Source organism: Semicossyphus pulcher, unplaced genomic scaffold (genome assembly GCF_022749685.1).
Source record: "Semicossyphus pulcher isolate SPU_LCO1_2020_fin unplaced genomic scaffold, fSemPul1.0.p SCAF_13, whole genome shotgun sequence".
NCBI lineage: Eukaryota > Metazoa > Chordata > Actinopteri > Labriformes > Labridae > Semicossyphus > Semicossyphus pulcher.
In genome coordinates this window covers 13388812-13416032 of record NW_027211637.1, presented here as the reverse complement: position 1 = coordinate 13416032, position 27221 = coordinate 13388812, and the positions used below count along the sequence as shown (strand labels likewise).

Below are 27221 nucleotides of genomic sequence, written 5' to 3'. Positions count from 1 at the left end.
TTGTGTATTCGTGAATAACAAGCAGAGTGTTTGGAGGGAGCTGCTGAGATCTGTTTGTGTCTCACAGTGGAAGAGATGCTTGAATTGCATGATACTTTCTTCGAGCGATCGGTGTTTGAGAGGTTGTATTTGTCCCGTATTCACTCCAAGTATGTTCTCATGATTCTAGTTCTGCTCTTCAAAGACGACAACACAATCGGAAACTTCCCGCGACACAATTCAGTTTGTCACTCCCCAACACCAAGAAGCTTTGTGTTCATGAGGTCTTTATCATTTTACTCTTTAGTAATAGACAATTAAAAAACGAATCCATAAATAAAATTTAATGAAGCTGAAGATCTGCATCCGCTACAAATAAACTTTTAATGACCATGTAGGTGTTTAGCTCTCAGGCTGCTCATCACAACAATCTTTTGGGCATTCTCTCTCGCACTATATTTCACAAGCCAGAAAGCTGTCAGCGCGCTTTGTCGCTCCCTGTCTATGGCTGGATTAAGAACACAACATCAATGATATTTCCATTTGTTCAATGGATAATTAGGGCCCACGACATGCCAAGAATCATTTTCCATCTTGGCTCATCCTAATTTGGGGGAGGAATCATGCAAAGTGTAATTGGCAAGACAAGATGTGACTGGTGTCTCCCGAGCGGATCCGTGCTTTGTTACAACATGCAGTTCTTAATGAAGAGGCCGGCGGCTCGCTTGATTATGTTGTGTTGTGATATAAAAATGATGTGCATAAGCCTCCAGAAGCAAGTACATCAAATGAAAACCTGTCTTCATCTATCTATCTATCTATCTATCTATCTATCTATCTATCTATCTATGTATCTATCTATCTATCTATCTATCTATCTATCTATCTATCCATCCATCCATCCATCCATCCATCCATCCATCCATCCAACTACCTACCTACCTACCTACCTACCTACCTATTTACCTACCTACCTACCTACCTATGTGTATATCTACCTATTTACCTAACTACTCATCTACCTAAGTAATTGCATACATACCTAACTACCTATCCTAAATACATTACTTGTCTGCCTGCCTACCTACCTACTGACTTACCTACTTATCTACCTAACTAATTATATACGGACATACATACCTACCTGCCTATCTAACTACATATACCTTATATCTTCCTACCTATCTATCTATCTATCTATCTATCTATCTATCTATCTATCTATCTATCTATCTATCTACCTATCTAGTCATTTGATTTTTTTCTCTCTCTTTCTCTGAAGATGAAACTTCGCTGAAAGCAACATCAGCAGGTTTGAGTGTGTCCGGGTCATTGTGGGTGGGTGAAGAAGGCATGGCATCCCATCAAAAGCACAAACATACACACACACACACACACACACACACACACACACACACACACACACACACACACACACACACACACACACACACACACACACACACACAAACAGACATACACAGATGTAAGCAAGCACACTTTGCGGTGTACCTGTGACAGCACTGTTATGAGAGATGACAATGTGTCAGCCAGTTCCTTGTTGATTATGAAACCTATTTCACACACTGAAGCAACTGTTTTCTGGTTTTCTGCAGGGTTCCTGTGACTTAAACCCTGTTCACACACCAGCCTACAGTGTCGAGGTGTCAGTCTAAGCTGTTGATGGGTGATCGAGGTTAAATTAGTGGTTGTATTTTCTTCAGCTTTTACCCTCTGAACTTTCAGTTTTGACTTTTTCTTTTCACTTTAGTTTATTTAAGATTGAAAAACATCTTATTCTGCACTGACTGCGGTCATGGCTTGTTCCATCTCCTCAGGCAAACTATATGATGTTTACACTCTGTGAAATATTCAAACCCCAAACCAAATGTTTTTATGGCTGCTCCATTCAGTCAAATAAATATTCTTCATATTTTGTGCATCATTTTTACACATTTCTTCGAAATTCAGCCTGATCTATTTTGCAACTTTGAAAACCCACTTAGATTAAAAAAGCTCTGAACAATGAGGGTGCATACAATGAGTTTATATCAATACATCAATATGTATTTTTAGTGCATTAAATCACAACAAAGTTATCATAATACAATTTTCCTATAGAGCAGGTCTAAACTGTACTTTAATGTATTGTGTAAGTGACCCAACATTAATCCACCATGAACAAACACTTTGTAAAAGTGTCAAGAAAAAAAATCCTTTCAAGAGGCCGAAACCTCGAGCACAACATGACTCATTGGTGGACAGCCATCTGCTGTGAACAGCATGACTTAACCCCCAGAAAGTTAAACTGGTATACGTGTTGAAGGTTTAACATGAAACAGCCCTGTGGCGCACACATTTATAGTACATACAGCACTGACATATTCACAAACATGCATACAGTAGGCACAGTTTCCACTCACACTGCCATTATGCACAAAAAGCCTCATAGCACAAGCATGCACCTTGTAAATCCACAGGATTTGTGGAATAAAACAGTTAACCCACAGTTTGCAGTGAGTGTGGCTCGGCGGGAGTGGCTGCATATCATGCGGGATGAGAGTCGGGACGTGGGGTGGCTTTATCACTCAAACTGGCCTCATGGAGCCCGGTGCTCTCTGCCAGCCAGACTCCAAGTTATTCTATGCCAGTGGAGCATTGATTTTCCACACTGTTAGCTCACATGATTCCCCCTTTCCTCAGAGGAAAATTGCCGGGATGAAAAAAAAGGACTCCCTGTGATCGATTGGACCACTGCGCTACTGAATTCAGGTTACAAGCTGAGGGAGATGAGGAGGGAGAGGGGGAGCGGGGAGGGGGTAGAGAGAGAATGAAGACAGTGCACAGCAGGGCGCTCGCATGTTAGTCTCACTGAGGTAAATATGGACCTGTAAAACTGGGGCTGAGGAGGGAAAGGCACAGTTTCAAAGCAGCAGCAATACTGTGGAGCACAGGTACATTTTAAACCCTTTTTACATTTACCATCATAGATCATAGCTTTTTCTCAATTGTTTGGTAGATTTAACAGAAAATTTCTCAGCACTTAAGATGTTTTTGCCACAAAAGCTCACAGCGTAACGCAAAAAGTTGAAACACTTTCAAAACCTTAAATTCATGTCTTGCAGTTGCTGTAGACGTATTAAACAAAATGAAATTAAAACCAAAGAGGTCAAAATGTTAAGATGTTTTGTCAGATGACAGCGGACTCTGGAAGGGTCTTCACGCTGTTATTTCCAAACAGTTGTGCATGACTCTACGCCTTCTGAACCAGACACAGTGAAACTAACTGACTGCTTTCTAAGCGAAAACTCTTCAGATGCTGATTTCAAGAGTCCAAAGTTCACATTCCTCTTTCAAAAGCAAAGAGCACTAAGATTTGCATGTAATGTGGGGAAGAACAGCTTTTCTTCCCCTGCTAAGGTCACGCAGCGCAGTTGCACACAGTAAACGGAAAATAACACAGCAAAATAAATTTACACTGCGCCGCCTTGAACAAAAACATGAAGCATATACATGTATAAACTACTGTAGAAAGAAATATAGGCCAACTATATGCAGCACGTTAGAGTTACAGTGCTGGAAGTATCCTGTCGCTCCAGTCTGGTAGTCCTGATAAAATTATTATTTAAGCAGATTTTATAGTCGCTCCATATCAAAGAAATTAAGGACATTTCGGAGCTCAGCAGATTCAAAATTTAGATCATGTCTGTTCTGCATGTGATGACTTACTCAATCAGAGAATTGACACAAGTGAAAAGGTACGTAATCTATTTTAATTACAAACAACTGTTTGCCCAAGTTTGTTGTTTAAGTGAGTATTATTAACAAAGAAAGATAACACTTCCTTATATGCACAAAATGTAAGTATTTTACACATAGTTTTGGAGGCTACAGCTGTAATTCAAAATTATTGATTCAAAAGTCACCCTGCAGAGGCCTCAAAGAAGAGTAGAATCACTTACGTCCAAACCATAGACTGTATAAAAAGATGGACGACATGACAGCTCCCTAAAAGTGAAGCCAAATCATTTCGAGCGCCCCCTGCTGACTGGCTGCAGTATAGGTCATAAAGCCCGCCTCCTCCATGTTAACAGATGGGACATGGGTCAAACTATAAAATCAAAATACACACCAAATAAATGTTTCTCAATCATGGTTTCTGTCATTATAGCTAGTTATTATTGCGCTGAAGTGTTCATTTTTCTGACAAGTTTATTTTTAATTAGTTATTTGATGCTGTCAAAATGATGATTGACAGCTCTGTTGACAAATTTGGCTCCTGCAGCCAATCAGTTCTGGGTGAGTAGAGTGGAGGACGATCCGCGAGTGGAAACGTAACAATCACTACAGTCATTGAAGTTTCCACCATCGCAAGATGGCAGCGCCTATCACAGGGGCTATTTTGGCATCAATTACGTACAATGGGAGCAGATGGAGACGCGTTGTCCATTTATATACTCAGTCATTGGTCCAAACGATCAAAGTTTGAGATCCTTTCATTGCTCTCTGTAAAACATTATTAATCTTTCCGGAAATATAACTTGACTTTAGTTAATAAAGTCAAGTGTTCTTTGAACTTACTTTACTATTACATTACAGATACTTATATATGGGATATATCTGTGAATCTGTATTTAAAGACGAGTATTGTTTTTGGCTGTACACTTTCATTATGTAACAGCATCCTATAGTCACATTTTCACACGTTAAACTCAGAAAAAGCCAATCATTATCCAAAAATACCGTGTACAAAAGCCGACACTGCCAATAAGCAGCAGAACACAATAACTCAGTTTCCTGCCTTAACAAAAATCTTGGCAACAAAGAAAGAACAGCATGTGTACGGAGACGGTATGAAAATAGCCCATACCATCAACAGCCAGTCACTTAGCCATTTACTATGAATAAATAATGCTCCGTCTTCCTCTCAGCCTTTGCTTCCACTACTTTTAAATGGTATACATTTTCATTAATGTCAGTGGGCTCTTCTTCATTGTGCCATCCTGCATGTTAGGTGAGCCTCTCTCTCAGCCTCTTAAGACCATTATGTTAGCAGTGATGCATATGAACTCATTTTCGCATGATGGATGTGAAATATGGAGAGAGGCACAAAGGCCCCATACAATAGCTCATGTCTGAGTGTGAAAACAGAAGCTTCCTGTGTGTTTTACCATGGAACATCACGTCATGCATGTATTCATATACTGTTCATATTGGATAGATTTTCAGCCATGCTAACAGTCTTGTTTTAAAGATGACAATGTGCTGGTTGGTCAGTCGGCCACTTTGCTCTAAAATCTCAGCAACGATGAGATGGATAGAGGAAATGCTAGCATGCTAACGTACAAACTATGATGTTTGCCATAGTAAACAGCAAAGTAAAAGCTCAGCCTGATCTCTCCCTCCTGATTGGCAAGGAAAGCTAATAGGTTGACTTTGCCAAGGAGACCGCTTATGGTGCCCCTTGTATGACCAACCATTCAATTTGACTATTTATAGGACCTTTTGCAAAACTTAAGTAGTTTCAGTACCAAAACCTAACCTTGTAGTATTGTTACCTCAGACGTGGCCACCATTGTGAAATGGTTGCAGCTAGCTTATGCATCAATACTTGGTTAACTTTAGCAAAGATCTTGGTTTGTGCTGAAACAATAAGTCACTGTTGACTTGTAAAATAGACACAAAAAGTGGCCTCCAGTTCCCCTTGGTCTAACATGTACATGGCTCTGGCATAAAAGTTAGTAGACAGCCCTGAAAGCAAAGGTTTAAGCTTGAGTACTAGCCTATCACTGCAAAAATAGGGTGGGATTTTCCAGAGCTCTTCTGGGTGAAAAAATAACACTGCTAAACATTAGCTTGTTAGCATTGAGATGGTGACCTAGCATCCAGAAGTTAGCATTTAGCTTAAAGCACAAGCCTGCATAACCATAATCTCACAGAGCAGCTAGCATAGCTGTAAACTATTGTATGTTTTGTTTTCACATCATATCAGTCATACGACATGACAATACAATATAATAACATCACGGTATAAATAATCTATTCTGCAGATTTAAAATAAATTATTTTAAACCTCCAGTGATAATTAGCCATGCACATAAATGCTCTTGGCGATAGTGGCACAGCTTTTCATCTGAGCTACTTTTTACATAAGAAATAGTACAAAACTCTTTAAGTTCAGGAGTTCAAATATTTCACATTTCTTATTCTATAACGACAATGCTTACATTTGCATTTGTGGAGATGAACTGGACATAGTGCTGTGTTCAGAGCATATCTGGGTTTTTCGTAACTAATACTTCTGTTAATGTCAACAAAGCCCCTCTGACTGAACGGGTGCCATGATGGTTACACTTGTTAATTACAGCTTTTATTGAGTTCATGTCAGAAAATACATAGTTTTAGTTTGGAGGCCAAAAGTTAAAGCCTCATGTTTAACTTTTTTGACCTATATTTCTATAACGAATCAAATTGTATAAGTTGGAAATTTTAAACAAGTAACCACAGCTAGTAGCTTCTGTGACATTCGGATGTAGCACACTTCTTTTGTTGGTCCAAAGTCACATTTTGAGATACTTCTCCTTTTGAGTCCTTAAAGAACTAAGCATAGAATATTTGATGAAGATATGGTGCCACACTGTAGTGTTATTTTTTAAATTGATAAACCTACACAGGAATATAACATCTGGATGATGAAAGGGATAGTTTGGGTGTTTTGAAGTGGGGTTGTATGAGGTACTTACCAATAGTAAGTGTACTATGCACAGTCGATAACAGTCAGCACGACCCATGTTAGGAGAAGGTTGGTGAGTTGTTTCATTCATTTAATAGTTTAGCCCTAGCTTTCCTGACCCTTTTGGTACAGTAGTCCTCTTTAGCATGAGTCTAGGTCCCCCCTAGTGAAAGAAGTCTGGGCACGCCCGTGTCTGTGTGTGCAAATATTCACAAAGTTCAATCAGCAAATCAGCACACTAGAACTAACAAATGCTAAATGCACATCTCATCTTGATCTAACAGGCATTGTTTTCATATTTATCTAAACAGGGCAATTCCCTGTCTTTTAGCCAGAATGGGTGATAAGCATTGTCACTTTAATTACATCAATGTAAATATTTCATATTGGCCAAATCAGATCTTGTGGCCGCGACGCTCCTGTAAATGGAATTTTATCTGTAGCTCGGGACCATTAGTGGCACTGAGTTCTGAGGCAGCCTAGAGGACGGTAATTAAGTCCACTCAGCCGTGACTAAACATTTTTGACATTTTTCCTAGTCCGGAATGAACTGTCAGTGTGCAGAGAGAGTAACCATCTTGTCACTTTGTGTTTGTATAAGAATAGCAGAAAGCTGGCTGCTGCGCTGCGAGTGCAGAGTTTCACATAAAAAAAGGAGTGAAATGAAGGAAAAAAGAGAAAATGGTGGTGGCTTAAACATGTCTGTCTCTCTGTACAGCATGTGTGTGTCTGTGTGTGTGTGTGTGTGTGTGTGTGTGTGTGTGTGTGTGTGACTGAGATAGAGTGAGAGGAAGAAAGACACAGACTGTAACCCATTTCTAATTCTAAATTATTCCATTTCACAACAGTACTGAGGGGAGAGCGACCTAAAATACAGTATATGTGTAAAAATGTAGAAAATGTTTGGAGCTCACATACTGCAAAGAAAAGTAGGACACATTTGAGTTTGCTTTGCATCACGGTGTGCTGATGGATCAAAGCTGTCAGAATAGCCCAGTTTCTCATGGATGCTTTTGTTACATTTTCTCTATATTTGTTTGGACCTTCAACCAAGATGTTTGTGTGTGTGTGTGTCTGTGTTTGTGCATGCACATTCATTAGCAGAAACTAAGGTCGATTTCAACAAACTTACTGCATTATTGTGATACAGTTTGCATCTCATTTCAGCGAGGTACCAGGGTACTAATATGTTCCTCCTCTTGTGCGTGCTGATATAATGAGTTACAGTGGTAGCGCAGACAAAACCCAGAGATAACAAGGTGACTTTGAACTTGCCTCTGAAGATATTCCACTGGCATCCTTAAGAAGAAGAAAACAACCAATGCCTTAATAGCCAATACAAGCGTTCCATCAACTTTGGTATGCTTGAGTAAATTGAATACCCCTGCTTTGCCTTTTGTTCTAGAAAATGCATCAAATTGATTGAAAGAAGCAATTACGGTACCAGGGAGCGGTATTGATTTTATGAAAGTGTGCAATTACTTTAATTGGAATAACCGTGTCTCGATTAGACGTTCGTAGTAGGCTATGTTCAAAAAATGTCTGCATTATACATAGTTTTTTTCATTTTGAGCAAATTCTATTTCCAGTGCGGCCCAACCTTTGTGCCTGATTAGCCTGTTCATTTTCCTCTGTAACCATTTTGTCTGGGCCAAACACGTTCAATCTACACGGGTGCAACAGTAATGAAAAAAGTCAATGGGAACATTAGTGAAAATTCTTTCCAATGTCACATGTTTGAATGATTCTTCTGCACAATGCTGGATTTAATTTGTGCATCAGACGCACAGTGCTTATGAGGAAATAAGAGCCGTGTTGTTTTCCAGGTACAATTAAAATGCATCTTTGTCTCCAGCAACACTGAGTTAGAACCAGTATAAAAAAGGGGAAAATGAACAGTGAAGTCAAGCCTTAAATCTGGCTGCAAACCATGTGACCTGACATGGAGCAACCGAATGAAAGAGAGAGAGAGAGACAGAGAGAGAAAGAGAGAGCAATACCCCCATAAAACCATCTCTGCTTTCAGTTCAAATAGGTCCTATCATCTCCATGACAACAGTCGTAATGGTAACATGGAAATATATTAATGTAAAACCATGGCAACGTTCTCCAATTGAATTAAGCAGCACCTGTGCACATTACAGAAGAAGATAAAAGACAAAAGGAGGCAGCTTCTGCTTGCCAAGCAGCTGTGGCTTTCAGACCTTAAAAACCCATCTACATTTCCTGAACGCGTTTGTTTTCCAATGTTTCTGTGCGGCAAATTACCGTAGCATCGCACCGCTTTTCAGGGGGTTTCTGTCGTATTTGTGCAAACAGATGAGAAACTGGATAATTATGTTCCTTTTTTTCTGCACATCGTATATAAGCCAAGCTCCTCTGCCAGAGTGGCGTATACAGCCGGATTAAGAGAATGTGTGTTTTACCATTAAATCACATAATGGCGGGGCAACCATTCTGATAGGTAAAAGGGCACGGTGTTTGTGCACAAAGCCACATGTTAGACACACAAACCGGGTACATTGTGCTCCCTTTCATTCAAAACAGAGGGTGTGAGAGAGGGAAAGTGGTTGTGTTGTGCCTTCTTTTTCTCCGAGCTGAGCTGAAAAGAGAAAACATTATCTACATCACCATGCCATCAAATCTGATGGATTTTATCCCCTCCCTCCCCCCTCCCCTCTTTCTTCTCTCTCCCCATAGCCTCTGTGCTCACTGGTAATAGCAACGTAGCATTCTCTCACCCTTGAAAATGTGCGTCTGCGTGTTTGTTTGTGTCTGCAGAAGAGGATGAGAGAAGAATTGAGGCTGCTGAGGACACACAGACTAAGTGAAATTACTCTTAAAAGGATATTGTTGTTCCCAAAGAGTGTTGAACAGCATTTTCAACAGCCATGTTTTATTCATGCGGATTGCATGTCCGACACAGACCCGTACAGTACATCGACTTCTGCTCAACTCTGTCTGTCTCCGGGAGAAAATCCTCGTCCAGTCGCAAGGTAGTCAGATAAAAACTCTAATCTCTCAAGGGATCCGATGAGAAACTATTTTCTCCACTCTGCTTTCCATTTTGCAACAAAGCCACTCCTTCCAGCCGGATGGAGGTTGAAGCCGCCAGTACTAAGTGTGCTTATACATTATAAGGCACTCAGGCCTCCCAACAGGCACCTTCACTGCAATAGGTCAAAATTACATAACGCTCTCTTTTAAATCCTCCAGCTGTTTAATGCCAGGAGAGGAGGAAGGTGGAGATTAACAAGAACTCAACAGTGTAAAATATAAAGTCTAGACTGGCTCTCTATCAAATATATAATACATCAGCAGGCTGCAGAAAACCTTGAATTGTTTGATTTCACTTGTTGTACAATGACTCTGGGGGAAAATTGCAATCATTTGTGCGATATATTACGAGCATGAGAATGAGCAGTTAGGGCTTCATAAGAGTTTGACCGTGAAACACATTTTTCCACACATCTTGTAATCACAGACACTTCTCACCACATGAATCCACTCTTAGAGTCAGATTATTAGATGATTTGTTCCTTTATAAAAACCAAGGTGAGAAGAATTGGGAACGTGGCCTTGAATTATGAGAATAATAAATTCTTTCTGAGCTTCACTGCCTGTTGGACAAAAGGATCATTCCAGTTTTTTAGACTCAAATATCTGTAAGAATAGTTACTAATAGTCTTGTATACTTATGATGGCCTTTTAGCTCTGGACTTTTACTGATATTGATTTTATTATAAAATACTTTTTTTCTCTAAAAAACTGTGGATGCTTATTTTTTGGGATTAAAGGAACATTTCATCCAAAATCTAAATAATTTATATCAATTACTCACTATGTCTACTACTGCTATGGTACAAAGAATTTGGTAGTCTGTTCATACAACGTGTTTAAAGGTGGGGTATTATGCTCATTGTCATATTTCACTCTGTGGTACCTGTGGAGTAGCTTAGCATAATTTACAGTTAAAAAAACACTTTTCTCACACTGGTGCTCTGTGCCGGCCCACATACAGCCTCTGCCTGAAACGACTCAGTCAGCGCCTTCGCTTTATGAAACCCCGCCCCCACAAGCCCACTCTCTTCTGATTGGTCAGCTCTCTGAAGGATGCTGCAGCTGCACTTTGTGACCTCATAAAGTGCAGCGTGTAGAAAAAACTGACTGAAACCTGACATTCACAGCAGCCTGCAGACTGAGCTGAGAAGCCTGGGGATTCTGTATTGAAACTTCACCCACGTTCAGGATGGACATCCAACATTATAACATTATATATGTCTTAAAATGTGAAATAGCATCATATCCCCTTTTTTATCAACAGTGATTTCCCCAGCAATCATTTTTTTCATTCTGAGAACTTTTCCACACAAGAAAAGTTTTGCTGTTGGTCAAGTGTCTCTAAAACAGAAGCCCATTTTCTTAGCTAGAGAGAAACAAGAACATGTTTTTCAGGTATTTCAGGATTTCAATCTATTGTTGGTGTTGGTGAAATATTCTTAATTGCCCAGTAATAGATATATTTTTAGTATAGTGCCCTTTTATGATACGTTTGATAAGTGATTGTTGGATAATCCTGGCAGTTTTCTTTCTGCTGGTTAATTGAAGCGATGTCGAGTGTCGAATTAAACAACATCTCTGTCTTTTTCAGCTGACTTAACTTTGATATGGCCCATGTCACTGTAGATAATATTGTGCTAAAGACTGAGGCTTAATCTGCATGTGTTGCAAATTCAGCCCCCATCACACAAAATTAGTCAATTAGTAAATACATTTTATTTTTGAGGTGAGACATAGACATACAGTATGCTTAATAAAAGATATTAATTGGACGTAGCCATCATGACACCTGATTTATCACCCATTGGTGTGTGGATGAACATTTTGAAGCCTTAAGTTAGCCGCCGCTATCTTGGTATTTATGAACCAGAAGAGACTAACTATATAATATATATTAGCTATATACCTATATATATGTACTATATAGGCTACCATACTATATACCTACTATACATACTACATACTGCATACTGCATTCGGCGGTAGTATGTAAAGAGCTGTTCAAATTTATTTTGCAGTATGCTACACCAGGCGCTGGTTTTGGAAGGCTGAAGTAAACAACAGCCCCCCAAAAGCAAACCGCCACTTCTTTAGCTATAGCACCCCCTTCGGCTCGAGTGCTGATGTCGTCCGTCATTTCAACGGCAGCTGTGACGTTCCAGCGCTTTGCATTGTGGGATACAGTAGTAGAGGTAGACTGGTCCGATGCATACTGGAGATTTTTTTCTGAATCCGTCCGACATCTGGGTATTTTTTTGCATTATGCTAATTTTGCTTTTGTTTGCATACTACATACTACGTTTTGGCCAGATCAGTACGTACTGCTAGTATAGTATGCGATTTTGAACACAGCCTATATTTGGATGCAAGGAGGCACATGACAGGTCTCCATGATTGCGACTGGAATTCACTGCATTATCATCTATTGTAAAATGGTAAATGGACTGTACTTATATAGTGCTTTTCCAGTCTTCCAACCACTCAAAGCACTTTTACACTTCATGTTACATTCACCCATTCACACACTGATGGCAAATGCCTAAATGCTTATCTCCAATCAGATCTATGCCCATTCATATCTGATGGCTATGCCTTCAGGAGTATTTTGGGGTTCAGTGTCTTGCCCAAAGACACTTCGACATGTGACTGTCGCAGTCAGGGATCGAACCCCTAACCTTCTGATTGAGAGGCGACCGACTTTAGACCATAAACTCATTAGGAAAATGTTTACTGAGATAATAAATGAGTAAAAACTTGGGTCATATTGGGTTGACTTACATACAGTTGGGCTTCCTTTTACATCCAGTGGAGTCGCCCCCTGCTGGGCATCCGAAAGAATGCAGCTGTAAAGCCCTTTTGCATTGGCTAGATTTCACCTCTTATATACAGTCTATGATTAACTAAGACTTTCAGAGTTTTTCAAAGGTTGTATTGTATACAAACACAAATTGAATTTGATTAATTGAAAGTTCTTATTGCACAGCCTGCAGGATCTGAATAGAGGACAGTGAAGGCATCATCCTTCAGCCCAGATAAAGATCAAGTATGCTTCATTTAATCAGTGGATTGAACATGAGAAGCAAAAGTATTGTTTCACCAGCATGCCTGATAAAGATTACATAGGATCTGCATGTCTTCATATTGAGTGAAAGTGAAACGGAAGCGGGCTTTTACAGAGGATGATGCTGGTATCATACCTACAGTTTGCATAAATAGCGGGGTTTTTCCATTAGTTTCCTGTGAAGGTTAACGCCCCCTGAAAAGGTTCATACAAAATAAAACGTCGACTTTTGACCAAATAAACTCCAAAATATGCAGTCGCCGGAAAATGAAATGTATTTAATGGTTGTTATAGCTGTAAGGTCACATTAAAAAAGATGCCTGAATACAAATTAGCCTCATTTATTTCTTTTCCTTTTTTCCCCCCTACTCGGTAAAAACATCTATAATTTGAGCAACTCAAAAAGAATCCTAATTGCTCCTCTGAAAGGGACCGTGATTGGATGCTTGGATTTCTTTCTATAGGAATGACTCACAATTCCTCCGCTTGAATGACAAACAATTTTCTCTGGCAAATGATGCCACGTGTCTCGTTGAGTAGAAATAAGAATAGCTCCTGTTTTTCTACACGTGCGCAAAACATGCACTCAGTCATACGCAGGAGGTGGATTGTGTCCAAAATGCAATAAAAAAATGTTTGAATCATGCATACCAAAAACTAGACAAACAACACACACTCCCTGTTTTTTATACAATGTTCAAAAGTATGAAACTTTATCTCACTTGACATTATCCCCATGTGCAAATGTTGGCCATTTTAATGACACTGAGCTAAGCTCCTGCATACTGCAATACATTCTTGCCCAAATGAGAGCTGAAATGCTATAGGCAATTAGAAGAGTCTCTAGAATTTCCTTGAAATGAAGTGCTAAATGAAACGTGGTCAGACTGACAAGTGTGCTCTCTCTTTTCACTGAGCTTCTCTGTCTTGCAGCCCTTCCTGCAGAGGGGAAAGGTATACATGTCTCTTCTCACCAAATCAAGAGTCAATGCATGTAAGCCCTGTGGTGATTTCCCTTAATTATGCTTCAGGGTGATTTGCAAGGTGGATGACACAATGAGGACATGATGTCAGTCAAATATTATTCCGGCATTTTTCCTCACTGCACACGCAGATTTACTGTACTGTCTCTGACTTCTGTTAGGGAGTCAGCACTTTCCATATATGGAATAAATGAAGAAAAACCGCACATGGACATAATCTTTGAGTGGTTCAGATGTCAGAGGCTTAAAGTCCTGCAGGAGACTGTGGGAGCTGACCTCTGGGGAAACTGGGTCGTGACCTCCTTGTCTGCAGAGCTGCATCGAGGACGTTATAGCATCACTACATGTCTTCCAAAAGGGATCTGTGAGGAAGAAGTGACTGCTTTATGTTTCACTCAGTGTTATCACAGTTTAAACAACAGATGGAAAATTACAACAATTCTTTTGTTCTCCACTAACTGAATGATCCCAGAATCATTATCTTAACTGCTGTTTGTGCTGTCAGACCAGATTGCTAACACACTCAGTACATAGTCTGGTTCCCATGCCCTGCTGAAACAAGCAGGGTCAGTGTGACCTGGCACAGGGGTCAAAGGTCAACAGGCTGAGAAGGAAAAAATGCCCCCAGGTTTCCTTCAGGTGAGATTCAAGATCTTTGCTGTTCTGAAGTGTCTCTAGAACACTAAAACTTATTGGTCCAGCAGGAAAAAAATTACCTTTAAAGTGGACACATTTTAGCTTTGCAATCAATTATTCTAATGTGTTTTTGAATGACGTTGGTAAAGTTTGTTTTATTTTAAAAATTGTACACATATTTTAATTTAATTATTTTTTCGGAGCCTCTCCTTCCTCCCGAAAGCCGTTTTGTCGGTCAAAGGTTAGACCTCAGCCACGATTGGATGACAGTATTTGGAGTGACCGCGTAGCCCCTCCCCCACATGTGCGAACCCACATGGGGGAACTGCATTATCACGCCAAAGTTGTTGAAAACATGGCTGCTCTAGGATGGGTTATTCGGCCTTATATGTACAAGCCAGAATCGCCAGGAGGTATCCGAATGGTAAGTTGAAATCTTGACTTGACTACAAGCTCGTGCAAGAAGGCAGCCAGAGGTGAATGACAGTGAATGACGATTGTTCGATTTCACCGAATGCAAGGTTCTACGTAGAAACCTGCAGCTGTTCTGAACGGCTCGTTTCAGAGGCTACCTTTTAAAAATGCAATTCTGGAAAAACACGGAATTATGCAGTTTTCACTTTTTCACTATGAACAATAAACACTCAAAAATGTGAAACCCATGCAAAATATGAGAATATCCATTTAAAAGGTACGGGCCCTTTAAAGGAGAGCAATGAGACAGGTCAACTGACTGTTTTTTAATGCTGATTTCCACTAAATTACAATTCCTTGTTGTATATGTCTTGGCCCTGTGATGAGATTAGCCTTAAATGCCCTGCAGGCTAAGTGTACAGCTCATTACTGTACAACATATATATGTATATATATATGGTACACAGACAACGGACATGAAGTAACTGGTTAGTAATAAAAAGGATTCACTGCGGACACTGTTCAAGCTATTTTTCTTTACATATGTAGTGCTGACTTTAAACTACAATAATGTAGAAAATACAATGTACACACACATATATATATATATATATATATATATATATATAGTGTTATCAAATGTATTACTGCTGTATTAATAATTTGTCTTTGTATGGATTTTGTGTTGTTAGAAAATAGGCAGCCTGATGGTATCATTTTCACTTACCTTCCTATAGCGACCTTTATCTCACACTTTGCATGTACAGATCAAAATGTTCTTAATGACAAAAGAACAACATGTCCGGGATGTCAGTGGGTGTGTCATGCAGATCAAGAACAAACACAGGAGTTTTTGCATGTGAAAATGGTGAGTGAGAGGAATTTAAGTTATCTGTTGTTATTTAAATCTACTGTTAACATATCCCACAACATCATTCTGAGTCTATATGTTACTTTTAAAAGAGGTGAAACCATGTGGGACAATTTATTCAGCTTCCTAAAACTGAACTATTGTCAATTTCTGCACTTTAAAAATCACATTACATAATCATGAAAATTAGCACATCTGAAATGACATATATATTTCTACTGAAAAGAAGTCTAACAAAACACTTAATTTGAAATAAAATGCGTGGTTGTTTATAATACTTAAGCTCCAATATGTTGGCAGCCAGAAACTCCAAATCTGACAGGCTAAAAAAGTTTTGCATAACTTCGTCTCAAGTTTGTCGGAGGAAGAAATTAAAAAAACCCTGTAATTTTGAATATATGTAACTCCTACATTTTCACCCACAGAGACGTCTGTGATACTTAAATATGCATTTCCTGTCTTTGTGTAGTGCTAAGGGAAGAGGCTGATGAAGAAGCCTCATTATTTTAAATACATATTACAGTGCTAATGCATAGCGGCTTGGTCATATGTGACTGAAAGTAGGATGCACAGTAATTATTTGATGTTTTAAACCAATGAGTAAGGTATATGTTTGTACTGTAGAGGGTACGTTCAGTCACCGCTCACTGCTTTCAGTTTGTCAAGTATAACTGCTCTATGGAAAAATGGCACAATCCAATCAGCAAAGGTAAATAATGACACAGACAGAACTGATTTTATGCACAGTTCTGCTTGTAACTAAAGTGCTGTTCTTTTTTTCTAACAGCAAATTGGTTCATCATCATTTTATGACATCACAAAACCAAGGCTTGCATTACTGTTTTCTGCTGTGACTTTGGGAAGGACATGTTCCATCCAAGGTTACAGAAATATCACGCGTCAATTTTGTTTTTGAGCTGATTTTGGGTTGAAACTCGCACAACCCTCAGCATTTCTTTTGTTCTCCCACGCTTCCCTCAAATCAGCCATCATTTCTGCAGGACGGAACCGACAGCCAAATTATCTTATCTACCTTTCATCTTCCAAATTTTTCATCTGCATCACATTTTATTTGAGATTAAAGTAGGCCTGTGTCTTTGTGCAGCACTAATTGCCATAGAGCTTCAGTAATTAAAGGACAATAAAGCCTTAGTAGTAATTAGTTTCTCTTGTTTGGTTGCTAGCCCATCAATTGTGCTTCAATAATACTGATCATTAGCATGCGCCTAGGCAGTGAGGGATGCTGGGAAAGGAGCCCTGCACACACAGCACTCCACATTCCATTCCCATGAAGCCATGGCACAGAGCCATGTGGTTAACCCTCTGTGTGCTGGGCCGCAGAGAGTGGCAGGCTGTGCCTACCAGCGCAGGCCCACACAGAGAAATAAAGAGGTCGCAGTGTAACAGAATAGAGCTGCTGGAATAATGACCAGCTTTTATACATTTGTGAAGGTTGGAACATAAGAGCTGCAGCAGTGGGCAGATGCTGCTGTCATGGTTTGTGTAAAAACAATTGTACCCTTCTCAGTGTTACATGTTGGTTTATTCACATCCAGGTTCAGCTAATGAAAGCCTGTCTGCAACACTGCTAACGTGTGATAAAGAGAATATATTAACACTGTTTTTAATGCTGATGAATAAAAAAAAAAGATCAAATGAGGTGTCTTTAAACAGAACAGCATCCGGAGCATAAAGAAGATTTCTGTGCAGGCACGGTGCATGGATTGTGCTGTAAACTGTGGCATAGTAATAACGCCAGGCAGTAGAAAATGTGCTCTGTTCTGTACTTTGCCTTGACATGATTGAAAGACAATGGTCCCATGGATAGGCCATTTCAACATCAAATGTGCATGCACATCACAGGGCAAGGGTGTGCTATCCATCACATTCAGTGAGCTGTCAGAGGCAGCTCGCACAGCCGCGGCTTCTCTGCACACACATTTGCAACTGCATGGCAATACAAGATTAAACCTCCGTGTACATGTTCGGTCCTTGGGTTACTATATTTTACACATTTCTGAAAGTGCTCACAGTTAAAAGTGAGTTTCTCTACACTTCAGAGTATGTGGCTATTTTTTGCTTTTATTTTTACATGTTCTTTTTTTTCTTTTGGTTGTTTTTTATACTTCTTTTAATCAAACTAACTGTAAAACTTAAACTGCAAGCATGATGGAGACAGTTAGTCTTTAAATTACTTCACATTAAAATAAAAACATGACTTTCCTATCAGATTTAGCTGTACTGACACTTCATAAGAATGAAAATATCTGTTCCTTTGTTTTAACTCATTCATAGACATTATGGACAACAGAGGCCTATCCATGTGAAATTTGCTCACTGCTTTGTGCTTTAGACTGTGATAGCTTTTGTATTTCTAGGTGATGTCAGCATTTAACACAGCTATCTCAGGTTGTTTCCATGCAAATGAAAATTAAAAAATACATAAAAACACGTAGAACTACATAGAGGCTCTGTGCAACCTCCTCCCATCCGTCTTGGCACAATAACCCAAATGGAAGCCTTTATGAAGCTCTGATGGAAGGAGAGCGCGCTTTCTAATGCACAGCCGTGCACACTACTACATTTCCAGCTAATCAGAAGCGCGCAGTTGCAGAAAGGAGAGCGGTTGCCAAGGCAGCCACCAATCTCCCCTCCCCCTTCTCCCTCCGTTCCTCTTTCCCGTTTATTATCGGCAGAGGTCGCATGGCAGAGGGAAGTCCAACCACTTCTGTACTGGAACCAATGCAAGAATATGCACCTCCATAACAAAGCCTGTATGGAGCCCTGAGAGCGGTGGGGAAACAGAGGCTGCACATTTATGGGCTGCTGTTCAGCCGTTAAAAAAGACTTTTAAAAAAGAGAGGATATAAGTTGGAGGTTTGCTTTTATTTGCTCTGGAACAACGGGATAGTTTTGCCAACACGTGTGTCTCCATGAAATTTGTTCTCCCCGTTTTGAGTGAGTGAGTGTTTGGCATCCTGAGGAGGACTGCGCATCACCAGAGTTGGTGCCGAAGTTCGGACGCGAACGGATGTGAGGGAAGAGAGTCAAACTCCACCACTTGTGTTTTTTTTAGTCTCTCCTGCTTCGGCGTTGTGTGTTTGCTGAGACAATAGTGAGCCAAAGACGCTGTAAGTGATTTCATGCCTTCAGTCTCGCACAACCTGAGATGGACGTGAGATTTTATCCTGCGCCCCCGGCTAATGTGGGTTCATGCTCCCTACCGACTGATCCAAGTTGTCTGAGCTCGTTGGACTATTACCACTCGAACAAGGTAAATAACTAATTGTGTGTCCTCGCGCGCTGAAATGCTTTATGTCTTACCTGTGTCTATATGAGCCTGCAACATTTACGCAATGCTTTGGATGCGTTTTATCCACGGGCGCTCACTCGCTCCAAACATACAGCTGCACTCTCCAAAAGAAAAATGTCAAGTGTCAGCAAGTAAAGTGACCTGAGCTTTTAATTTAGTTTGGAACAGGACGCAGAATTTGTATTTACTGTTAGTTTAAAGTGAAACCTGCAATCATTCTATTTTGCCGTTGAAAGAAAATGTGTAGTCCAACTTTTTTCTCTCTAACCAACATGCTTATTATGTTATTTCCCCGGTGAGCTCGCGCAGTTGTGTTTTGCACAAAGCTGGCATTAAGTGTCCCACCCGATGTGGAATACCAGGGGCTGTATAGAATCCATACTGCCCCACTCTGCTCTCTGCTCTAACATTATCTTCCCTCTCAATGATTTCTCATAGCCTACATGCTCCTCCGCTGGGAGTTCAGCGATTAAATGGATGTGTGCCAGTAATGTACTGTTAATTACTTTGTAAGGAGAAACCACAAAGTCTGCCTGCTACAACTTATCACTCATTTCTCTCTCTCACTTTTGACACCCCGCTGCTTTTTTGGCTTGTGACCTGATCTGACTCCGTTGCAAGTGCGCAGGTGGCATTTAAAACAACAATATGAATAAATTGTAGTTTGACATTTAGCAAGAAATAAAATACATCATCATCCCTCGTGGTGTTTGGTAATCCTGTTATTAAAACATGAGGGATGTGGAAACGCTAGAAATCTTCAAGTGTATTAAATTGAAAGGTTTTCCTAAAAGATAAAACACCTCAAAGTAAGAGGAGCGCACAGCAAAAGTTGTAATGAGTGTCAAAAACATAATAAATACCCTATAAAAATACCAGAAACTATATTTAACAGGTGTAAAGCGTCCAATAGCAGCACTTCAGCCATCTGTAATCACAGAATCACACTGTGTTGTGTTCACTTACCGTGGTTGAAGTGTTACAAATCAACAGGCTCTGAATGTTGACCTGCTGCAGATGAAGTTGTTATGAGATAAAGACGGATTGGAGTTATTTTTCTCGCTCTCTCAGATAAAAAATGGCTTTCAGGTATGATAATGAGGGGAATGATGTTGGTGGGAAGTTTGTCTTTTGCTGTGTGGGCAAATGGAAAATCTCTGTAACACAACGGAACATTCCAGTAATCAACTGAAAACATCAACTGTGAGTCTGAAAAATAACATGATGCAACGACAGTCTTTGCTTGCTCAGGTTGGGTGGCTCAAAGAGAGAGGTTATTTTGATCACAGATGGAATACGGTCTGTATAAAACATTTAACTGCGAGGCCGGTTTACACCTGTGACACACAAATGGGCTCATATAACTGTCTCCTCCGCACAGGCTATGTTTTTGTAGGTCAAACGAATTAGGATCATCCTCCAATGCGGATAATCCCAAGAATATGCTGATATCCACACAGTGCATGAATCCTGGAAACAAAGCAGTGAGATATTAAAAGATAAAAAGAAGAGAGAAAGTGACACCAAGTGCAGCCCCTGAAAGAAAAGTGTGGCACCCCTCAAAATTACAAGTGTTCATTTGAATTATTGAAACCCCCCACAAATCCCTTTTACATGAGGGACTTCTTTCCACAGGAGGGGGGGGGGGGGGGGGGGGGGGGGGGGGTATAATTTGCTATCATCACACGTGTAACACTAACTACCTTCACTCATGTTGCAAATGAGGCCGGCAGCAGCAGGCATCACTGGGTGTCCTGTTAGCACCGAGCCCCAGGTCAAGTTCCTCTCCTCCAAACGCTTGTCTCACAGGCCGTGGCATCAAAGAGGCGTCTGAGTTGTTCTGTAGGTTCTGTATCTACGCATCACATCTGCCTGCTGCTAATCATCTCTGACAGGAGCTGCCCGGCCAATTTTTGAAATTCAGCCGTGTGGAGGCAAAAGGCTAATCATAGCATTAAGGTCAATTGTTTTATGAGCTTATTCTGCATATTTGTTCTCATATTTTGCTTTGTCTGTGGTTTTTTTTGGCGGATTTGTTTGCTCTAGTCTTGCTTGAGAATATTCTTTTGGGATGGTGTTATTGGAAAAGAGTCAAAATAAACTGAATAAAAATAGGATTTTGGTTCTGCTGTTGCACAATTGAGATTTAGCACCATTAATCCTGTCTAACTTTTCCAGTATCTCTTTTTTAAAGCAGGCTCTAGCTTGGATAAACATCTCTCCTTTCAACACTGTTAAATCTACAGTGTTAATCTGAGTCAAACACAAGTTTAATTGGAGATAATGAGCATGCGCTGGTATTTTACTTTACAATCTGTTTATTTGCAAACCTGTGCTGTGTTGCACTGACTCACTCTGGACGCTGCGTGCGGACGCAAGTCCAGTTAGAGTAATTAGCAACTTTATGTGACTTCTTGCAGGGAACACTTGTGCTGCTTTCATGCACTCAGTCTTGGTCACGCTGCTCATTTGGAGCTGCAGCTTGTTTCCTTCACAATGTGCATGCATGCTTCTGGATGCAGTCAATGAATGTGATGACATATTTCTGCATAAAATAATTCTCCAATGTTCAACAGAAGCATCTTGCAAAACAGGAATGTGAATCTGTTCCCAGATTTGTCATCGACCAGTTCTTAAATAACGAAATCCTCCTGCAAGCCGAGTCGTTTGGACACAGAGTGTTTTTACTGCGAAGTTCAGCGCTGCAAAAGCTTAAGAATGCAAAGAAAGAGATGCATAAAATGAGCAGAGAAGGCACTTCAAGTACAGACTGAGATGATTCAGGGAGATCCATAAATAACCCTGAAGATGTCTACTTCAATACATTCAATACTCACTTTATTTCGCTGTGAGTGTGTGGCTCTTTTATTACTGTGGTGCTCTCCTGCAGCCGAGGACAAACCGCACAGAACAATACTCTCATAACAGCTCTGATGGTAATATTCAACCGTGCCATGTTTGAATGCTCTGTGCTGCAGGCTGCATGGTACATATGTTACTCATCCATACTGAGCAAGTACTGTACTAGTTTCACTTCATTCTGTGTGAAGCATTAAGATGCATCTTGTCTTATAGCACATGTGCAGATTTTGTTGTACGTCGGGTATCTGTTTGTTAGGCCCTTATTTAGTTTGCTCTGTGAAATGGGAACACAGTGTCTGCTCCTTTATTTGAATACCTTAATCAAACAGAGACGACTGCTGCTGCTGCTGCTGCTGAGGTGAGCTGCTGCCTACAGTAGAGCTCTAGCACGAGCACAGAGAGAGCAGGCCCTGTGTTTATACATCCAGGCCCCACCCAGCTCATATATCCTCCCAACAACTGATATCTGCTTAGATAGGGCATGACTGAAGAGCAGGCTTTGTTAGCTGGTGGTCTCCTCTGCCTGAGATAAGCTCGGGGAATGATGCACTCCATTTGAATGGCTTATCTCAGTTTTATTTCATATTACAGAGCAGCCTCCTGTGTGCTGTGCAAAGGTTTGATTATAGTGCGTTAATATACTCGGTCAGTTTCCATCAACCACAAGTGAAACAAGAAGCAACACACGCATTTATTGTTAGTTTTGGCTGCATGTTTAAGGGTTATTTTTAATACTTTGAGTACTTAAACATGGCTGATAAATTAAGCAGTATACTTTCACGTGGAGTGATGTTGTCGCTATTAGCTAATGACAAACTCTGTGGTATGTGACAGAGAGGCAGAAAGGGAGAATCAAGGATGAGTGAGAGTCAAATGGGTTGAAGTAATCAGTGGCCCAGTATGGGGACAGTGTGTGTGTGTGTTTGCGTGTGTGCATGCGTGTTTATGTGTGTGTGTGTGTGTGTGTGTGCGTGCTAACTCGGGGCCATTCAAGCGTTTTGCTGACTACGGAATCACAATCACAATTGCTTTCATAGCCGTGTGCAGAGGAAGGCCATGCATACCACAGTAAGGGCCGGTGACACACAGCAAGCAAGAGCAGAAAAAAAACAGCCACTAAATCATATTCTGCCTGCACAGACACGCCGAGGAGATTTTTAATGGGGATTCCAACCATTTGAAATCATTTCTATAAAACCCGAATTGGGTCTGACATTGGCTGAGTCACTGAGGCTGCATATGGCACGAAGATTTCTTGCCTTATAATTTTTTTATTACTTTGGATTCTGCGTGGAAAGTCGTTTTCCCAATCGACCACAAGGTGTCTATTTCTGTTTGTTTTAGCGTGACTTTGTCAGCTGTGATAGATGTTGACAGAGGTTCATGTAGAATAAAGGAAATGAGACGTGTGATGCTGTAAAACCCCACACGGGATCATTTAAATGTCCTGGTCCGATCTTTTGGCCTTTAAACGCAGCGTTTGTGCTTGATATAGGTTATAAGAATGGCAGTGTGAATGTGTGTGTGTGTGTGTGGTAGACATAGTGGCGGGGGGCTACCCATGTGCTAATTATTGGCCCAGGCAGTGCTGCTAAGCTACTTGCTCGTTGGTGGGCACCAGTGCGTCCCCCTCAGCGTCTGTTACCGTAATTAAGACCAGCCGCCCCACTGTAGTGTGCTTACATTAGTCAGCCCGGGCCTTCCCATGGGGCAGTGCGATGGCATTCTCGTTCCTACTGCAGAAGAAGAAGAAAGAGAAAGAAACAGCGCCAGCACCTGCTGCAGAGTAGGCCCCCGGGTGTTTAGTTAAATGTTGATTATGTTTGTTAATGGCTGCGGAGACTCAGACGCGTGACAGCGTGCTAGAATTGATGTGCAAATAATGTAGTACATCAGTTAAATCTATCTATCAATCTATCTATCTTGCTTCTTTTTTCTTGTTTTTCTAGCGTTTTAAGCTCAGTTACACAAGATTATCGAAGCTCTGAGCTGTTTTAACTCTGATCTTATTTTGTTTAGCGTTGGAAAACAAAGGCAAACCCCCCAGAGGACAGTTTTCCAGAGCTACAATATACGATACAGCCCAGATATTGTACATCTTAGCTGGTACAAAGCGCAGCCAGTGTGTCTGTGCTGAAGGTAAACAAACGTATACAACTAGGAGGGAGTGTCAAAGTGCAGACGGGAGACTCATTATATAGGCAATGTATATACAGCATGCTCAAGTGGTGTCATGATAAGTCAATTAAGTGATTCTTGAGTTAAGTGAGTGATTGTTGGATAAAGCCATTTTAAGTCGTCAGCTTCTGTTCGGGGACATGTTGAGGAGACATTTCATCGACTCATACATAAAATAATCACGATATGTAGTTTGGATTAATATAGAAATGACCAATTATACCAATGAATCAATGTGTGTGGCTCCATACTGTACTGTACATATGTACTGTATGTATGCATGGAAGAGGCTGGAAGCTGGACAAACATTCCCAGTTGTCTCAGCTTCCTGAGGTATGTCCTGTGCAAACACTCTGGGCCGGGGTATAAGCTCCGATCCTGGGATATAAGGCTCTTTCCCTCCCTTGTTTTCTCTGAATATCCTTTACAAATATTATCAGCCTGGTGTCAGTGCCATGTTTGCACTGCGGCCTAAAGGGACAGTACCCATATGAGAGTTCAATTAATGGTTCAAGCCTGGACTAACTGGAAACAGTAAAGAAGCGATGATTTCAAATCTCCCACATGGAGAGGTTTCCACCAGATTGTGCCTCATCTGTGTAGATCAGAATACTTTTAGCTTCATTATCAGATCTTTAACTCCTAACCTGAGCACTGCTGTCTTGATTAGTTCCTTGACATGCATTGATTTGGAGGTTTCCTCCTGAGGTAGACCGGGTTGATAAATCCATATGATCCTGACTTTGCTCTCTTTCCCCAGCTGTGACTGTCTCCCCCTGTCCCCTGTCTGTCAGGAGCATGTGTTTATTATGTGTGACATATTTAGCAGGCAGATATAATTGCCTGCGCAAGACTGTAATTGTCTGCGACCAATTCAGTCAGCAGAGACTGCGGGAGCCCACGGAGCCGCTGAGGTAATCAAACTGTGGCTCTCTCTTCCTCTTTGAGAGCTAATGATGAGCTCAATGATCGCTTACAACGGGAAGAGGAGAAGTGTGACACAAAGTACAGTGGTAATACCATGCTTTTAGTCCTTGCGCTGTTATTATTTTAAGCCTAAAACAGGAAGAAACATAAAAGTTGCTGCAGAGTTATGGACAGAGAAAAGAATAGAGATGGATGTTGTTAAAGAAAAAAGGGAGGCAGGGAGGTTAGAGGAGACTTGTGGGTTGAGAAAAGGGAGGGAAAGCGAGAGAAGGAGGCCCTCTTTTTGTGTGCTCAAACTATTTAGTCTCAAGCTGGCCACAAGCCATGGTGATGAGTGATGTCGCAAAGAAAAACAAACAGAGGAAAGAAAAGTACGATTTTAGATATCATGATGTATGTACATCGGTGTTATGCTGTCGAGGACTCTGTCCCTCTCTTAACTAGGCTGCAACGAGCTCGCAGCAGCCTCGTTGGGTTGTTAACACACAGGAAAGGGAAACTTGAGCAGATCTTTTTATAGAATTGTTAATAACACAGTAGACAGTAGTGAAAACCATAGCCTAAAGCAGCACTTACTGGCACAACCCACTGTGAACCAAGTATATGTGTCCACAGACGTCTGTGTTTGAGAGTGTGTGTGCATGCTTTTTTGTGTGGCACCTCAGTGGCTTAAGTATTTTGATACTTTATGAAAGTAAAATTAGCAGCAGCACACTAAAGAAATACACGCTTATGGGTCAATTATTGTATTTAAATTTTAACTTAAAAGCACATCAATAGAAGTGACAAAAGTATGCTTAAAGTATCAGAAGTAAAAGTACTAATTATACTGCAGATCAGCCACTGTCTGTGACATATACACTTAAGGAATGTACCTTAAGTGCTGCACACAAGTAAAAATATGAGGTACTTGTATTCAACTAAAGGTAAATCCAACGTTACATTTTTATCCACTTCATTTATCTGACAGCTTGAGATACTTTTGAGGTCAAAATTTACATTTCACATTTTTGTATCACAAACCTTTGAATATATCTGACTTTTGTTAAAAGAGAGACTTCAATAAAATGAATGCTCGAAGGTCGAAGAGGTAAAACTCTCCACATAAAAATCAACAAACCTAACCCGAATTGGAAACTCTGCTGCTCTGCAGTCAAACAGCAACAGGTACATTTCGGCCGCTCGCTCATGAAGGCATCGGGAATGTCATAAGCAGGAACAACTGTTTGCGGCAGCAGGGCAGGGAAAGGGAGTGAAACTGAGAGATGGTCATGTTTTATTAAGCCTGATAATGCAGCCTAATCTGGGGCTCGGGTTACACAGTGCTTTGTGGGTAATTAGAGATCATGTCGTATGCCTGGCCTGCTGAAAAATTGCACTCCGCCCTAATCCCCTTCTATCCGCCTTTCACCCGCCACCTCCCTTCTTCCCTCTCTTCAATCTTCCCCTCACTCACAAAAACAAGCCAACATGCTTCCAAACGAGCTGGCTTCCTGTCAGGGAAACGCACACATAAACAAACATGGCAGCCATATTTCAGGTAGCTCGTCGTCAGAAAGTTTCGACCTCGTTGCAAGACACTTGGAAATGTGCTTATGTGCTCAGAATTCAATCAGAGGAAGTCGACAGTGGAGCACTTTGTGGTTTGCTTTGTGGAACTTGTTAGATGAATGACTAATGCCTCCTGGCAAGTGCCCCAGGTTTACTATTACCAAAACAATGGCACTCGATCCACAGCGCCGTAGCCTTGGTGTTCACACAGACAGGAGCTCAGGCTGCTGTTTTCTTTTGAACCCTAAATGCTGACTGCCCATTCATGCAACATCCCCCGAACACACAGACGCACACAAAGGAAATTCTCAACTGACACGGGGACGTGGTGAAAAAAACAACAGCGTCTTTCATCAGGCATTGTCCCCAATTTTTTCATTGTTACAAACCAAGAAACATTTCCATTTGCTCTGTATCTAAATATGGCCACGTGAACCACAGCAGCCACCTATATGTACACTCATTATTATAATCTGGGGTTAAGGGTGCATTCGTTAAATTGTGTGCACATCAGGTGGAAAAAACAACACACTCTGGTCTGGTTTAAGAAAGTGTCAGCCACCTCCCAGTACATAAAGCTGCAGGTGCAAAGCCTGGATGAAAGCAGGTTAAAACTGTATCTCACAGAGTTGAATGCATGCAGTGTTTCGCCT

At 40.8% G+C, this 27221-nt stretch overlaps 1 protein-coding gene across 3 annotated transcripts in view; it reads left to right on the top strand.

Annotated features, from left to right (window-relative positions):
* The first annotated feature begins 18463 nt into the window (after positions 1 to 18463).
* The window catches only part of LOC138590377 (TOX high mobility group box family member 2-like), a 75791-nt gene continuing 67033 nt past the window's right edge, over positions 18464 to 27221 (top strand). For all 3 annotated transcript variants that reach the window (XM_069661006.1, XM_069661005.1, XM_069661004.1), the window contains exon 1: positions 18464 to 19011. In XM_069661006.1, the coding sequence (XP_069517107.1) occupies positions 18907 to 19011 (105 nt within the window). In that variant the 5' untranslated portion in view covers positions 18464 to 18906. The remainder of the gene's footprint in view (positions 19012 to 27221) is intronic.